This window comes from Accipiter gentilis, chromosome 11, assembly GCF_929443795.1.
Source record: "Accipiter gentilis chromosome 11, bAccGen1.1, whole genome shotgun sequence".
NCBI classification, from domain to species: Eukaryota; Metazoa; Chordata; class Aves; order Accipitriformes; family Accipitridae; genus Astur; species Astur gentilis.
In genome coordinates, this window is record NC_064890.1 from 17930689 (window position 1) to 17948567 (window position 17879).

The 17879-nt window shown below is 33.7% G+C and overlaps 1 protein-coding gene across 2 annotated transcripts in view; it reads left to right on the forward strand.

The window, feature by feature from the left end:
• TBC1D22A (TBC1 domain family member 22A) overlaps window positions 1-17879 on the forward strand; it is a 189686-nt gene that overhangs the window by 148458 nt on the left and 23349 nt on the right. For both annotated transcript variants that reach the window (XM_049813947.1, XM_049813948.1), the window contains exon 12: window positions 4184-4279. In XM_049813947.1, coding sequence (XP_049669904.1) covers window positions 4184-4279 — 96 coding nt within the window. The remainder of the gene's footprint in view (window positions 1-4183; window positions 4280-17879) is intronic.

Genomic DNA, 17879 nt, shown 5'->3' on the forward strand with positions numbered 1-17879 from the left:
GAGCAGCCAACACATTCCACTTTGCATGACGATCCCGTGCTAGCTTCTTTCTCTTTTTCTGCCATAGATTGCTTGGATAATTTTGGAAAAATTACTTAAACCTTTTACAGCTAAACTATCTGTTCTTTGTAATGTAGTAAAAATGGAGTTGCTTAAAGTTGCTTTATTCATCTGTAACCATAAAGTGTTTGGAAGTCCTTGTGTCTGAGCCATTTTTTGTGTGTGAAATGTGGTGGCACAATTTCATAGTTTTAATCATTCTGAGTACTTAAAAAATAATTATATATTTACTCTATCAACAAATATAATACCACGAGATATTACCCTCCCTAAATGCTGAAGTATCCAAGGTATGGGAGGCAAGTTAGACTAATCGTTGACTAGACAATAATCAGTCTAGTCATACAACAAAATTTGCATTCTTTCAGTGACTGTCTAATTCAAGAAGTTTAGGGAGTGCAGTATAAAGAATGCCTTTCATTTCAGCTGCAGAGGAGATCCAGCATTTGCAGGGCAATGAGATATTTGTGATGTTAACAATCTAAATGATTTTTATTGATAATGACAGATGGTTCTTAGATAATGTGCTCTGAGTCGTCTGTAATATGTTCAGAATAAGTCTTCTGGAAGGTTGTACATCTGTCTTGAGATCTTTTGCTAAAATATTTAAATCAAGGTCATTGTTTATATTTGATTTTAAATAGCTTTTAGCTCGTAGTCTGCATTTCTGTACATTTAGAGATCAAACTGTTTGTAACTTCAAAAGCTACAAATGGAAAAGTATAATAGGTAGCAGGTGTTAGAAAAGGCAATTATGCATTAGCTGTTTTACTCAATTTCTAAGTCTGTCTAAAACTATCCATTGGAAATACTTTGTAGCCTAGACTTATCTCTGAAGCATGATGCATTTTTAAATCTATAGGGGGATATGCGTTTTTTCTCTAATGAATTGCATATTTAAACCTATTTGGTTTAATTTAAAAGAGCTGAAGAAAATTGTATTGGGGAAAAAAAAAGGTTGAACAGAAAAATCTCAAGAAAAAGTACAGGTTCTTATATACTTCCAGATATTTTTTCTGCAATTCCTCAAAAACATTTTCAATTTCCAATATTGCAGTTCTGGGGTTTTTTGATTTTAATTTTTTTAAGCCACTTATCTTGACTTTCTGGCAATGGAAGAATTTTCTCTATTATGTGATAATAGAATGAATTCTTGGGCTTAAAATCAGAATCTTAGGTTATTATCAGAAAAAAGAATACTCTGATGATCTAATTTGACTAGCTATGTAATATTGTTTTGCGAGTCAATGTAAGAGAGAGCAAAATAAACAATTTTGCCAACAGCTACTGCAAATTTACTTTGAAAGTTAAAATGCTACTTTCAGACAGATTTATTTAATCCTGCCTCCTTCTCCTCTATGCTTTTCAAAAAGTTACATAATGTTGGAGGAGTGAGGAGAAAAGAGGTTTAGTATATATTATTAATAACAAACCAAGTTCTTTTCAGTTCCCTGTTTCTTGCTTATGTCATGTAATTAAAGAAATTTAAACCTTTATTATATTCAGGTAGGATAATAAATAATCCAATACATAAAATATCCTGATTAATAATTATTATTTTAAATGAAATTTTCCTGACTACAGAATATTCAGTCTTCCTACTTCTTCATCTGCAAAAATAGTCTTCCGCTTTCTTAATCTACCCTGAGCAGTATTTCTGTGCTTTTATCTGTTCAACAATCTCAATCCAGATTTATTTGCCCCCATCCTGTAACCATCATTTCTTGTCTTCCCTGCTTTCCTGTTTGATTGCAAATGCTCAGGCTGGTGCCATGCTCTTCAGTTACCCGTTCTTTGAAGTAGTTCTAAACACAGTTCATAGTTCACCAGGGTAATGGTGAACTGACCTGGTTCTTACAATGCCAGAAAATCTTCACTAGTGACAGCACATATTTCAGAGTGGGCTTCTGGGAAATGTGTTGATGTTTTCTTGTACAGACTGTTGACTTAAGTCTTAAACACAGTCTATTTTCATTGGGCATTGCTACCCTGTTTGCCATCCAAATTGGAAGAAAAGTTGTCACTTTTATAAGATTATGTTGTATATTCCAGAATAATAGAAACCTTCCATGTATGATTAAAGGCTACTACTTGAAAGGACATTTTTAAAATTCATGTTAAAAGAGAGAAATCAGTTGCAGTTCCGTGCTGAGAAAAAAATAGACCACAAGTACTCTTTCTATACTTAATTTTAAAAATTTAAAGATATTTTTTCTCATTTTAGAAATGGAAATGTTATAAAAGATTACCAAAGGCTGAATTTAAGAAAATACTGCATGTTCTGTAAATTTATTTACACATTGAAATAGGAAAAGGGTTCTTTTTTCTTAGAATTGGCTTTCTGCATTTTTTAGGGTTTTGCTTGATTATTTTGATTATTGCCACAATAGTATCTGATATAATAAGTGGTAGCAGCACTTTTCTTACAAGTATTTATTCTTGAGATACCATTTTATGCTTTTATATATGTTAACTTTCCATCCCAAGAGAAATACCAATACTGAAGTAAAAGATGTGGATTTTTCAGGAGGATGGTAGTAAGTGCATGATTCTGTAAAACTCTAATATTGTAAATTGGACTTCACTTTGGTTTTTCTGATTAATACAAACTCTGGTGAGAAGTCTATTTAAAATTACCATATGCTTTGTCTGTCCTGGTATTTTACAGTCTTATTCAAGTAATGTTATTCAAGTAGAGTGTTTTCCTGGAGTAGGAAAAATATCACATGATTTTATAATCAGAGTCTTTCTTTTCTGCTTTCAAAATTAACTAATCCCTATTTTCAGTTCCAACTAAATAACTTAAAACTTCCCTGCAAATAATTGGTATTATCTCTTTTCTTGCCTCTTACTGATTTGGTGGACAGGATGATCTGTTGTTTCTGTAGCTGCTAACATGGTGTTTGTACCAACCCCTTGTAGTACACTGTCCACTTCTATCAGTCAAGGGTAGACAAGAAGGAAAAGTAGGAGGAGGAGAGTATTTTTTTCTTTTCGACTTGTGATAGCAGTGAGGTTGCTTTATTGCACAGCTACAAGTGTTACGGGGAATGTTTTAAATACTGTGCTCTTCTGGGTTAAACAGCAATAAAATAGATATTTTATCACATTATGTATTACATAAGAAGTTGTTTTAATTCATGTTGCTTGAGCAGAACACTGTATTTTTCTAAAGAGCAAACTGCAGTTTTGAAATGACCAGTAGAGAAAACGAAAAAAAATTGCTATACTTTTAAAGCGCTACAATTAGATCTTATAAATTATTTAGATATCAGCATTTAAGTGTCCCTACATTTGTCAGATTATGTAGCTTAATCTTACAATTACTATTTTTAAATGTTATTTTAATGAGAATTACGTAGCATTAGTTCACAGTCATCACATTGATAATTAAATATCATAATTATTTTTTCAGTTCTCAGTGGTATAGAAAATAAAATCTAAGATTAATTTGGTAATACAAGAAAACTTAGTGAAGTCTTTTAAAAGTAGGATCCCAAATTTTTCTGAACTCTTAGATATACTTATAAAATCTTAATTTCTAGGGGGAGTTTTATAAAGTAACTGAATCTGCTGCCTTGAAGTAGAACAGAATGCTGCAGATCTAAATACAAATCTGAGTTGTAAATATTTTGTGTTATGAGTGGATTTTCTTCCTGTAGTAAAAACCTCTAATTCAGTCAAATAGAGACCAAGTTACGCAGTTAAAATGCTTAATAATTTCCTATAGCAGAAATTATAATGAAAAAGCTACTAATAGTTGTAAAGTTTACTGTTAATAATGGAGGTGAAGTACATGTTCACACCACAATGTTGAGCCAGACAGTACAGTATTTCATGTCAGATAAAAACCAATGGATAACTTCAGAAATGGAAAACATATCTGTAAAAAATTAATTTAAATATGAGAAATGGATTCATACCTCACCTTAATTCCTGTTACAGATAATAGCTATGAAGAGGTTTGGTACAGATGGAATGCAAACATGTTTGCAATATGAAGAGAGGGATTTAAATTACACTTGTAGTTAGTAGTGAATGCCATAAAAATACACTTGGGGTATATGGTGATCAAAAGTATTTTCTGTGTATTGAAAGGATGATATATTTTTATTTTTTCTAGTCTGAACCAGAGGGTTTTTCTCACTTCCACTTGTACGTCTGTGCTGCCTTCCTTGTCAGGTGGAGGAAAGAGATCCTGGAAGAGAAAGATTTTCAAGTAAGTGAAGGGGATATTTTTCAAGCACAGGGTAGTATTTATTAAATTTAGCCTCCTAGTGTTACTTGGGGATGAATTTATGACAAAATAGTAGCAGTTGCAGCAAGACTGGCGGTGTCTGACTGTTTGTTATAGTTGCTCCAAAACTGTTAGATCTGAAGTGATGGACTATAAGCAGTGGGAGATGTATTTTCTTTGTCCACTCTGGGAAAAAAAATGGTGTTTTAACTGAGACAGACTTTGAGAAGATGATTTCTGGAGATGCTGTTACAAGTAGAGCCTTGGTTTCTCACAGAGATTTTCTGAAAAGGTAACTGGATTTTTTTTTTTTAATCTTAAATGCAACACTGGAGTTATTTATTTATAATTTCTCATCTGTATAATATAACAGCACACTCTTCACAAGGTGGTGTTCATTCTTTCAAAAAAGGTAGGCAAGCAGTCTTTTAAAATAAGGAGGCTGTTTTTCAGCAGGAAATAAAAGGACCATAAGAGCATTTACTTCAGGTCCCTGCATTTCAAAACCTTACATTTTTCCAGCAAAGAGCATATCAGGGAGTTGTTTGGAGTGGGAGTTGTGTATGGTAATAGACAAATAATTTGCATACCCCTGTAGAAGTTCAGTTATGTTTGTGAACGGTGAGAGTTCACTTTCATAGAAATATTTTATATTTAATTTTACCCTATGATACCCGTGCAATGCCTGAAAGGCATTAAAGTTCTGTTTGCAGGCTGACTGTAAACAAACAACAAACCATGCTGCAAAGCCCCCACCATTGCCTGCCCTGGGGAAATGGCCCGTTATCAGCTTATTTTCTTTCCATCTGACTGAACTCTGTTGCCCTGTACAAATGAACCATTGTGTAAATTTGTGTATCACTTCAGTCTATTTTATCTTTCTTCATAAAATGATTTATTCAGAGCACTTTAACTGTCATTGCCTGTCTTTGCAATACATAAATGCCTAAGGGCACAACATAACAACTTTAATTTATACTACCTGCTAACACTGTCAGATTTTCTCAATTTATGGTATTTTGTCAAAAACAACTTTAATGTCGGCAGCCATGCCTCTCAACTGCAATTGTTCACTGTTAATCCTTCCTGTTAAATTTCTCCTGTTGACTTCCTGCACCAAAGTTCATAATTTTCCTCTCTACCGAATCTATTACAACTATGTTTAAATAATAATCCCAAGGTATAGTACTATGAAGATTTGTTTTGTTCTCCTTACATATGTTCAGATTTGTTTACTTATTTAATAATTAAGGTATTTCTTTATGGTTTAATTTCTTTATAGGCTATGTAAACAGGACTATAAAGTATATAAATCAAGAATACACTGGAACACATTTATCAGACTGCTTTAGCTTGCTTACAACATAGAAATGCAATTAGTAATTTTGAGGATCTGTAGACTAGTGCTAGTTTTATCACTATCGTATGTTATCACTAAAAGGCTTGGCCTTCTTTATTGTGTAACATGACCTTGTAAAATGACTAAAGTGTTATCAATTCTCCAAATGATGCTTATCTCCCACAGGCAAGAATAAAATCCATTATTCTTCTGCTTTGTTAATAATAGCTGCAGACCATTGCCTAATCTTCAAAGTAGTAGCTGAAGTAATAGGCATTTAAACTGCATTGGAAAATTGGGAAGTTCAGTATGTGTTGTTGGAGTACTCCAGTTGCATTGAATTCACAGTATTGAGAAGTCGTAGCTATAGTACTTTTTGCACTTAATATTTTTGCTCTGTAAACTGTATCAAGAATCATCAAAACATGCATCCAGTCATTCCTCTTGCACGTAGTGTGTGTTGTATTTGTTTTTCTGCATGTGACAGAGATGAGGGAAGTCTCTGCTAATTGTCAGTCAGACAGCCTGGTTCTTTAGTACTAGCTGTGAAGACTGATGCTGCTCTTTCACATGTCTGTTTGACCTCTTTCAATAGAATTAAAAACCTTATGGGAATTTTAAGGCAGAATAATTTCCCCAGAACATCAGGTCTGGTGATATGTCAGATGAGGCACTGAGCAGATTTCGAATCAAAGACCAGTTTTAAAGGACTTGGTTATGCAATAGTTTTTTGTTATTTGATGAAGTATATTATCAGTAGTGTTACAGACAGGACGATGACTGAAAATAATCTTTGCTCAAGGTATTTAATTCCATTCTCTTGAGTATGTCTTGCTGCAACCTACGCAATCAGTAGAAGTATGAAGTTTATTCTTCCTCATATGAACAGATTAATTAATAGACCTATATACCAAATGTTCAGCCCTTCAGGATAATAGTTCCTTATTACAGACAGCAGGTGTGTGTATGTTTCTTGGTTTTGGGGGGGGGGGGGGGTGTTTGGTTTTGTTGGGGGTTTTTTTTGGTGTGTATTGCTGTGTAGCAGAGAAAGAAATTTTGCAATGAAAGGAGTTAGGCTGGCTGGACTAATACTACAGAGTGATACAACCTGAAAACTACTTGGTATTTGGTTTACGCCTGTAGAATTAAATATTATGGTGTCAACAGCAATAAGTTTTGATGAGGGAAATAGAGGAAGAAATAAATGTTCCAACTCAGGCCTCCAAATCTTCAAATAATCATGTGTATATATTATAGGTATACATGTATATAAATGAACAGGTATATATAAACTTGTAATGCAAACATATAAAACTGTGTTGATGCTAATCCCATATTTTTCGTGTTTGAAAGAACATAAAATAATTTTCTCACTGTAAGATGATAATCAAGTCATGGTGGAAGTTGTCTTCATTTTAATCTGTTTTAACAAGTTATTGTTCTTACTGCCATCTATTTCATCAAGTATAAGATGTCAATGTGGATCTCCTTTGAAACATGAGATCTGCAGGTTAGCATAAGTTTTAGCAATAGATAAGTCAGGAGAAAGGTGATGCTTTATATGTAAATCTAGAGCATTTTACAACGTTATTTGTAGAAATTCTCCCATGTTTCTGCCTTATGAAATCTGGGACCTCTCGATTTTCCACAGATTATTCCATGCCACTTGTCCATTCCATGTCCTTAGAAATTGTTCCCATCTCACTACTGTAAAATTCAGTACAAGGGAGAACAAAGGAGAACTGTTTCAAACTGCAGTCTCCCAAGAGAAAACATTTGATTTTAGGAAGCTGGGGAGGGGGGCAAATGTCAAATGTTTTTGTTTTGCTAGTAGTTTATAGTTGCTTACATTTTGTTCTGCTTAATAAAAGGTATCAGTAACCTTTCTAGTAAGCTTTGATCCCATTTTGAAATTGGTTATTTCATGCAATGAACTATACGATGCAATGCTATATAATGAGGGCAAAAAAAAAAAATTACATGCAATTTTCAAATTTCCCATGGTCACTTTTTGATAGCAGTGAAACTATACCCATATGTTTTCAGGTAGACATTTTAAATATTTCATGCCCCTGTATAATACAAAAATTAATATTACTGAAAAGAACGGTAGTGTTTTAGTTGTGGTTAGAGATTGTTATTCTCTTGTGGTTCTCACTTCTAGAGAGAGAGGGTCTGGTATACCTACATAGGATGCTCCACAAACCCAGGTACAAAAAGCTAGTTTGGGTAGTTCTGTAGCTCTAGCCATACTTCAGATTAGCAGTTTTTAGTTCAGATGTTGGGGAACAGAGAACACAATGGGCAGACAGTAAATGTAAAAACTTTTAATTCTGGCTCAGGTTTTCCTTTGTAACCGATGTGATGTTTTATAGGATCGAACGGGTCATTCTTGGCTTCTGATATTTCTGTTGATGGTATAAATGTTCTGTGTTAATTCACTGGTTCCATACTAGTGTCAGATTAAGAAAAAGAAAAAAAAGCACTAAGTTGAATATAGATAAAAATACAAATTTTTTTAATGTAATAAAGTATGACTTGCAGTGTGAATGCAAAATATGAAATTCATTTAATTTCTACTATCTGAGTAAAAATGCAAGTAATGAAGACCTTTCTATTCATCAGCATGTCTTAGACATTGACTTATTTTTGTTCATTTTCCTAACTACAGCCATAATTCCAAAATTCTCCTGAATTCTTGAGATGTGAATGGGTTGATGCTGTTAAGTGACAAAACATTCCAGCATGATTTTGAGCATATTTAGAATTAAAATATTAATAGAAAATAATGGCTGTTGAGTTTAATGGTGTTATATACAGGATATCTGAAAGATTTGTAAGGAAACAGGACTTCAGGGACTAGATTCAGCTGTCAAACTGAATATAAGCTGATAGTAATGTTGGACTGTACTGGTTTAACTGTTGGATATTAGAGATTTAGTCCAAATTTTCAGTCTAAGTAAGTTATCATATTGTTGACATAGCTGAGCTATAAAAATATATTCAATATGTTGTGGTAAGGAATCTGTCTTGCAGATTTTTTTCTTCTTGGTTCTAAGATACAGGCTTTTCTGTCTAACAGACATTTTCACCCATGCTGTTATCAGCTCACATCTTTATTACTGCAATGTCCTTTTCTTCAGCTTTCAGAAATGCATTTTTGCTTCATTTATATTCACCCAGACTGCAAGGAAGCTGTAGAGATCATTTTTCAGTCCATCATTTTTTCTTACTTTGTATCTCTTTTAGCTCCCTTTCCTTTATAGCACCAAGGAAAACTTAGACACTTTCTCTTTCAAGGCCTTTAATGGACTAATACCGACACCTTACATGTCATCTCATATTCAGTGTCGAGATGCTGACTGCCAGTTTATCAGCCAGTGATGACAGCCTCATCACGCACTTGAGCTCACAAGAAAGTATCTGTGCTATCTCCCAAGTTGACTGTCTTACTTAAATGGAGCTTCTAATGCAGATATTCAGTTACTTCCTTCTAAATCCTTATGTAAGTTCTGTTTTTCTGCAATGCCCAGAATAGATTTGACAGGTAGGCTCCAGTCTGTTAATAGCATGTACAGTCACATTGACTAGTTTTGTGTTGCTGTTTTTTCCTTTTCTGTGAATTTTTTGTCTCTTGTTTTATGCTTGAGCCATAAAATCTTCAAGGTAGTGACTGAGCTTTATTCTGATTTATATAATCTTCAAAATAATGATTCTTTAATCACTATTTCATATAAATACTAGGGAGTAAGCCTTATTGATGTCATAACCAAAATGAATGCATGCACAATTGTCTGTCCTATTAAAATGTAGATAAATACTGTTGCTTTTTTTTTTCAGATGTTTAATTAGGGTGAAGTATTAGAAGCTAACGTTAGTTCAAATGATAATGTGAAGCACCACCTTCTTACATCATATCATCAATAAAATTTTAAGGAAGTTAAAGTTATTGTTATTACTGAAGTAAATGTTTATGCCGTATGAAGTTGTTGTCAGGTTTATTCTTAGACTAAATCTTAGGTTTTGGCTGTGTTAGTTTTAAGATGGATGCCTGTTCCAGAGGATAGGGAGACATTTCACAGTGCCTGCATTTGAATGAAAGTCAGATACAGGGTGACTTTGAAGTGCATCTTTAGCTTAGTGGTGGAGTGAGCACTGTCAATACCTTTGGTTTGTTTTGCCTTTCCTTCCCTCTTTAATAATCTTTTAGTTAGAATCAGTGCAGGGTTAGAAGGTTCACTACTACTTACCCCTCATCCTAAATCTCAGCTCACTTGAATACTTTGCCCCCTTCTTTCACATAAAAGTAGAGGAGGCCCAGGTCAATATCTTCTGATTTATGGTAAGAATACAGTACTGATTTTTCAAGTCTCATTTAGCACATGAGCTTGTCCTTTTAGTCTTGTTCTTCACATTTGTAAGCATTTTTGGGGTTTGAAGGCAATTGTTTCTACCTGTGGTCTGTTTTCTGTGTATTAGATTCCAAAGTTCCTAAAGCTTTATGTAATTCCCTGAAATAGAGGAATAGTGCTCTGTTTTTATGAGTGAACCCTTGGCATCTAAAGGTTACTGGCTTGTGTTACATCAGGCCTAATGTCAAGTTTTAAAGAAAAGATAAAAAAACAGATTATCTTTCTTGCAGAGGATTTCATACCTATATTAAGTGATATTAATATTAAACATGAAAGTCTGAAATAATAAGAACAGTTTTAAACCAGAGCTGTTGAAAATGCTTGGGTTTTTTCCCTAGAAATGTTTTCTAGGAAGATATAGGTGATGAGCATATTGTCTCCTCATTTCATTCTTGTACTTGTCTTCCAGTTTTCTTCATTACAGTATTACAGACTTTGTATGTAATAACAAAGGAGTCTGTAGCTTGCATTTATCAACATTTGGACTGTTATATTTATTACGGGTATATTTTTTATTTCACTTTTCACAGGAAGTAACTTTTCTATTGAAGTAGATTGTTGTGTGTGAGCTAAAATCACTTGAAAGAGAAGGTTTTAAAGAAAGACAAACCTGATTCTGTACACCTGTCAGAGTATGTATTTGCTACAGCTACACAAGTGAAATAATGTAACTTTGCACCCTAAAAATGGGATTAGTAGGTGGTTACAGAGGCGACTGAATAACAAGATGCTTGGAAGACAAATTCAATTCACACTGCTCTCTGCAGTTTAGTTTAAAAAGTTTAATATTGATATCTTTCCTAGTGATTATCTACTACAGAAACATGTCGTATATCAGAAATGTGATTTTATACCATCTATTTATAGTCAGCTATGGTAATACAGGTTTCCTTAATCTTTTGTGATCTTGCTCCTAGTTTATGATGTGAGTTTTTAAATAGTTACTTTTTCTGCATTAAAGTACAGGAGTTCTCACTTCATATGATATGAGGCGTAACTAATAAATATATTTTTAATTTAGCTTCTTGGTATGTACTGTGCTAGACATTTAGTTCCCATTGCTACTGCAGTAAAAATAAATGTTTCTCAATTAACAACAACAGCAAGAAAAAGTAATGTTTCTGAACAGATTAGTTTTCTGAACAGAGGAGGGTTTACCTCTCTTCTCTCTAAGCTCCATGGTAGATAGTTTTGTGGTTCTGGATCCTGCGCCCTCACTCTTCCACGTATGGAAGTTAACAGGGTCTTTTCTGTGAATGTACCAAAACCTGTAAAGAGTTAAGGACTATGAACATGGAAATCCTTCTAACTTTAAAGAACCTGACTACTAAAATTACTGTGATTTTATTCCCTGCTATGAGCACTTCTGGAAGACAGTCAATATATTGTCATGTGTTGCAAGAAACTGGAAGCTCTGCTGTTTTAGTCTTTGAACATCATAGCTAGCAATCTAAAGAGGTTGCTCCTTAATCTCTGAGTACCTGTAGTAGATGACTAGGAGTTAGCACTGTTGAATCATTTCTATTCAGGAGAGCCAACTTACAGTAATAAAATTACTGATATTATTTTTGCATGCAAAGAGCTTAATCAACAGAGAATGAGTGACTGGTACAAGTTGTATCTAAATACAGTCTTATAGGGGAAGAAACAGCAGGTGTCCATTGGTCCCAACTTCAGCTATTACAGTCTCAATTTGACTGCTCTGTTAACAAGCCTACTCAGTCAAAAGCTTCTGCATCTTTTGATTATCATGAATATCTTGACTTGATCTCCACATGTGAGTATATTGTAAATTAAACACAGAGATATTTTGTCATACAGTCTTAGAAATACAAGTTGTGTCCCACAGAAATTATTATTGCAAAATTTTAGTATTAAACTACAATATAACAGGTGCTCTGTACCTCATCCTTCTTTTCACTTTGAGAAACTAGTGGTGCTTGCCTTGTAGCAGGAGGAGGAGTTGCCCTCTGTCTAGACGGTTACTGAAAGATTCTGACCAGTTTATACAGTAAACTAAAAATGGCTTAAGAAGCATGAAAAAGGAAATAAAACTCCTAACGCTACCCTGTCTTAGCTCTGAAGCTTCAGTGTGGCTTTCTGCGATCCTTTTTCTTCTGATGAGATTGTAGGTCTATTTTTCCTATTTTATACATTGTTTTTCCTCAAAAGCTTGACTTTAAATGTGTAAAACTGAGAATTGAAATAATAAAAAAAAACCCAATTTTTTATTTACATTTCATTCAGCTAGAAATGTGCATATTTGTATACCTAAATTCATCTTTTTTTCTTTCGTTTGAGTTTGTAGGCCAAGAGTTCATAGTAATAATACATTACTCACATCTGACTTATTTTTAAAAATAATATTTAACTGACCTCCAGTAATACAGGTAAGTTTTTGGTTCTGTATCTGAGTTTGAAATATGCACATCTGTTTCTGTTGCCCTCTTCCCGTCTAGCTCCCTCTCCCAGAAGTCATAGTTATTCCTCAAAATATCTGGAACAGTTGTACATAGTAAAATTGCAAGTTACAGCACAAGAATACTGAACTGCAAGTAGCTTGAATACATATATTTTCTGCTGATATTCTGAAGTTACTCTGTGCTATGAACTAGTCTAATGTTATCAGATAAATCACAGGAGTCAATGAAAATGTAAGCCTTGCTCGCTCCAAAGCAACTGAGTGAAACCAGAAGTCAGGTAGTAGATTTAGCTGCTTATGAAAAGAGGTATATACCTAATTACTGCAGCTGCGACTTAACTTGGGAGATCTGTCTAGTTTTTAACAGACCCATCCTCTACTCTAGAGAATATAGTTTTTTTAAGAAATCATTTATATTGAAATAGGATTGCCAAAACAGAAATTTTGAAAATACCTGCTGAAGGAGACTAGCTCTACAGGGTCAGCATACTATGTCGGTAGGACTTCTTTTGGGAATGCAGCATGAAAAATAGAAAGGTGAAAACTTGGTGATAAGAAACAGGACAAGGGTCTTCAGCTTTTGATATTGATCTAAGTAGAATAAATAAATTTTCCTAATTTTTTTCATCTTTTATAAATATTTGTATCTGTACTCTTTGAGTGTTGAGATTTAGTAACTTTATTTTCATTTTTACCCTAACCTGTTTTAAGTGTAATTTCAAGGCACATGGCTTTTACCAAGTCATTTATTACTCAGGAGTTTGATAAATTTGAAAATCAAGGTACTGGGACATAGTAACAAGTGCCTTTTCCCCAGCACATTAGTTGAGAACATCTAAAAGGGAACAAGGTACATCACTGTAAAAGCTGCAGAGGCTGTTTCCAGAGGAAATGTGTAAGACATAGGAATAATACAGAGAATTGTTTTCCAGTGATTGCCAGCTACTTTTTCTTACAAGTTGGTGGGGAGTATGCTTGAAGAGCAAGGGTCTTAAGAAATCTTATGTCACTCATCAGAACAATTTTGAGATGTATTTTGACTCCAAACACACAAGTGTAAATGTGTAATACTTTCACATTGGTTTACTATTAAAAAAAATCTTCAAGAAGGGATATAGTAATTTATAATCTTGAATACTCTGTTTTTTCTTCCATGCAAATGTTCATGCTTTTTGAAAAATTACATTTAGACAGTGTTTTTCTTCAGTTAGTTCCAAACTAAGTTACTATTTGAATAGTTTGCTTTTGCGATAGGGAATATGTTGCAATTTTAGATGACACGTCAAATTAAAAGTTTGAATGTGAGCACTGAAAGTGCAGTTCTGTGCTTGAATTTCATGTGCAATATACAGTAATTCATTAACTTCTACCCCTTCTTTCATGCAGAACAAACTCTTTGACAACAGTTTTAGTGTGTCAGCTGAGGTCGTGATACCATATATTAGTGGGACCAAGTTGTCACTAATGTTTTTCTGTGTTCTTCAGAAAGAACAAAGCAATTATATGACAAAATTAGCAGTCATTTGTATTTACTAAATCAATTGTGTGACGTTAGCTATTAGTGGTCTTCCTTATTCTTCAAATATTAATCTTTTAAGTAACAAAAGAAAGATGTTAACCAGGTGCATAGTTCAGTACAACTATTACATGTCGATATGATTCATGTTACAGAGACCAGTTAGATTGAAAATGGGGTACATTATGTAGTTAGGCTTAGGGTTTAATGAAATAAAGCCAATCCTGTGAGCCAGGTGTAAATTAGAAATAAAGTCACTTTAAATTACATTTGTAGTCAGTGGAAAGACATAAGTGTGGATCAGTCACTTCTGATCTCACCCTACCGTCTGCAAATATTTGTTGCACTGTATTAATTGCAAAGGAACACGGCATTGGCAGAAATTAGAATTAATCTGTTAAATGCCTACATTTACTGGTCTGAATATTGAATATTCTTTGAAGACTTCCCTGAAGGTTTGACAGTCTCTTTGCAAGCCCAAATACCATTTCCTGGACTGGCTGTTACCAGAGTCATCGTCAGTAAGGAGAAGGGAGGGAAGCTTTTAAGCATCCAGGAGCAAATCCAGTGGAGACTGCTGAATAGAGGGAAAGAGATATTGAACGTAATTCCACTTGTAGAACTTGCTGTTGTGTGGAGAAAAACTGTGGAGCATAGTGTTTATACAATTGGTATTGCTTGAAAGATACCTTTAAATTCCGAACGTTCTCATGGGAAAGAAAAGATAACATGTTTCTTTAGCATGCTTTCATTCTTTGGGGCAGAGTTACTTGACTGACAGTCCTGAGCCCTTCCCCTTTGTGTGCAGCTCTATTTTTTTATTATTATTATTATTATTATTATTATTTGAGCTTAAGGAATTTAGTATTATAGCTTTGAATACAGTATGGTTTTGGTGGTAGCAATAGGAAGATGATTTTCAAATGTACAAACAATAAGATGCCTAGTTTCTACTTCTGAACAAGTCAGTTTTAACTCTTCTTTAGCAATGACTTTTATCCCTTTACTGTAACTGAGTTAACCCTAGAGTGCATTTTTATTTTACTTACAATTATTCTGTAAAATCATACTATGCTTTCTGTATACTCTTGCCAATAGTTGATTTCATGTATTTTATTGATTTATTTTAAAGTTTTTCGTTGCTACCTATTTTGTATAGTGACTAATTAGCAGAAGAACCTAAAAAAGGGTATTACCAACATATCACTTGATCCCTGACTATCTACCATAATAGTCTTCTCAGAATCAGCATTTCTTGAAGAAGGAAGTATAAAGGATTACAAAAACCAGAGGACATGGAGAGTTACCTGAATGTAGAACTTTAAGATCATGGCCAGTAATAATGGCATAGTTATAATTTCTTTCTCAAACTCTGGGTACCATAAAAACTGTAGGATCCTAACACTTTAATCTCGTAAAGCTGATTTCCTAGTGTTACATATCTGCAAAGTTCTGCAGTTTACCAAAATCTTTGTTTCATTATATTCCCTGAAAATTGCTTATTTCAAATATGATTAGATCGATCCCATTAACCTTACAGTGTCATTGCTCAGCTTTTCCTGTTTGCCTCAGGAATTAATTCTCAATTTTTAAATGGAAATTGCTTGGTGAGATTTGTGCTCGATCAAGTGCTTTTTTTCCTCTATTGTTTTCATTAATGTTGTTGTTTTAATTGCAGGAAGATATTTAATATGGTTTTGTGTCCCTTACTTGATTGTTTTTGTTGAAGGTTGTCCTTGCAGAATGAACTGACACCCAATAAATAGGCCCAGATGTGGCAACAAAAATGAATAGTAAATGCAACTTCCAGAGTGAATGAGACTGGCCTGGACTGAATGTAGTGTAATTGTTGTTTTAAAGAAGGTTTCTTTATGAACAGTGTTATAGAAAATCTAGTTTTCAGGTCCATATATTCTGATGAGCTCCTAAAGCATTCATGCATAAGATATTTAATGATGGATAACAACATTTTACTCAGGTGAAGAGTAGTACGTGGATTTGGGTGTTTTTTTCCAAGTCTGGAATTCTGAAAATCTAGAAAGGACGAAATGTTGGTGTGGTTAACTGATGCTGGATTTTGTAGCATATTGTGCTGTTGTTGGAGTAAACTACAAAGCAGAAATGATGCAAGTGTCACTCACTGCACCTATGGCAATCATAGAACGTGATTTATCCCGTTACTTTATCAGTATTTATAGTGAGAAACTCTATAAGTTTCTGTCTTGGTCACTATATCTAACTGTAATCTATGCTGAATTATACTTCTCAATAAAAGACTTACAAAAAGTAAGATGAAATTCTACAGTAGTTATTTTACAACAATGTAATGGACATTGCAGGTAAATTACTGTCATCCAATTGTTAGAGATCAGAATTTTACAGTGCTGGTTCTAATGCAGGTTAAATGTTTTATTGTTGGTTGGGTTTTTTTAAAACAGAACTGTGGATGTATAGTTACAATTGATGGCACCCATATGTATTTTATGTTTCTCCATATTATCAGGATATTACACAGGGTGATGATAGGTTTTTTTTAAAAAAAACCCTCAAACTGATAAAGTTTTTTCCAAGATACAGAGGAACCACAGTTTTGTTACGTTCAACTACAGAACATACAGGGCAAAATGCTTTAGCAAATCTGTAGTGTTCAGAAAAACACAACCTAATTAACGTTATTAGTGTGCAAACAACGCAATCCAAATTTATGAAAATCTAATATTGTCCTAGAATTCATAAATCACTAGCTTAATCAAAATCAAGTTGTAGGAAACTTTTTATCTGCAACTTTTTAAGAGATAATCATACACAATGAGGAAAAAAAACTGTTTAGAGACAGAGGACTCTTGACAGTGTCTAACAAATGTAGTCATTGTGTCAATAAGTTTATTTAAATAACTTTTGCTAAACTTTTAAAATTATGGTTTTGGCATTACATGGTTTTGTAATTACATTTAAGTGAGAAGCTGGAATGGTTAAGTAGTTCTGATTGCATCTGAAAATCACATTGTCATAACTGAAATAGAATTCTATTTCACGTATTCTACAAAAAAAGAATGAGATGAAAAGTATATACATAAAATACAATGTGTATGAAGAATATAATTGTCTAATAAGCCTTTGGGAAAGATGCAAGGATAAGGACTGATTTTTGTTCACTTATCCATAAAGTAGTTCCTTGATAATCCTCCAGGTCTTTGAATGGCTTTAAGTGAACCAGAATAGTAGTACGGTTTTGGCTTCAGTTGAGTTATTTGACAAATTCAACTTGCCATTTTTAGTAAATGCTGCTGTCGAAGAGTTAGTTGAATTGTATACGGAGAGAAAAAGGCATAGTCTTTTGAATATTTTGGGTAGGACCTCGGGGAACCAGAGGCACGCTGCTGTTGCATAAATACAATCATACTTCTTACTTGGGCACATTAAGAATCAATAAAATATAAGTTCAATAAATAGGCTTCAAACCCAAAAATGTTTTGCAAATATACAGAGCAATTCAAGTATAATTTGCAGAGCATTTTACCAAGATGTGAAGGTTTTACACTTTCCATTTTATAGTTGAGACTAACACATATCATTGTTAATACTGCATAATAAGATCCTGGCAGAAAATAAGATGAAAAAGCTGAGCTGAGGTTATCATCCCTGTTTTTAAAAAGTGCTGTTTAATTCTGGGTAATGCTGTTCTCAGCTGATCTTAAGTGAGTACCAAAACCAGGTAAGACCTTCTACCAACAGAAAATGAAATTAGAACCAGAAATTTTAGGACTGGCAAAACTTCAAAGGTATTGAATCTCCCTTCATGTTAAAAAACCCAACCAACAAAAAAAACCTCCTACAAAGCCCAACCAAAACCATCCAAAGCAGAAGAGGCTGTCTATGCTAGTATAGTTGGG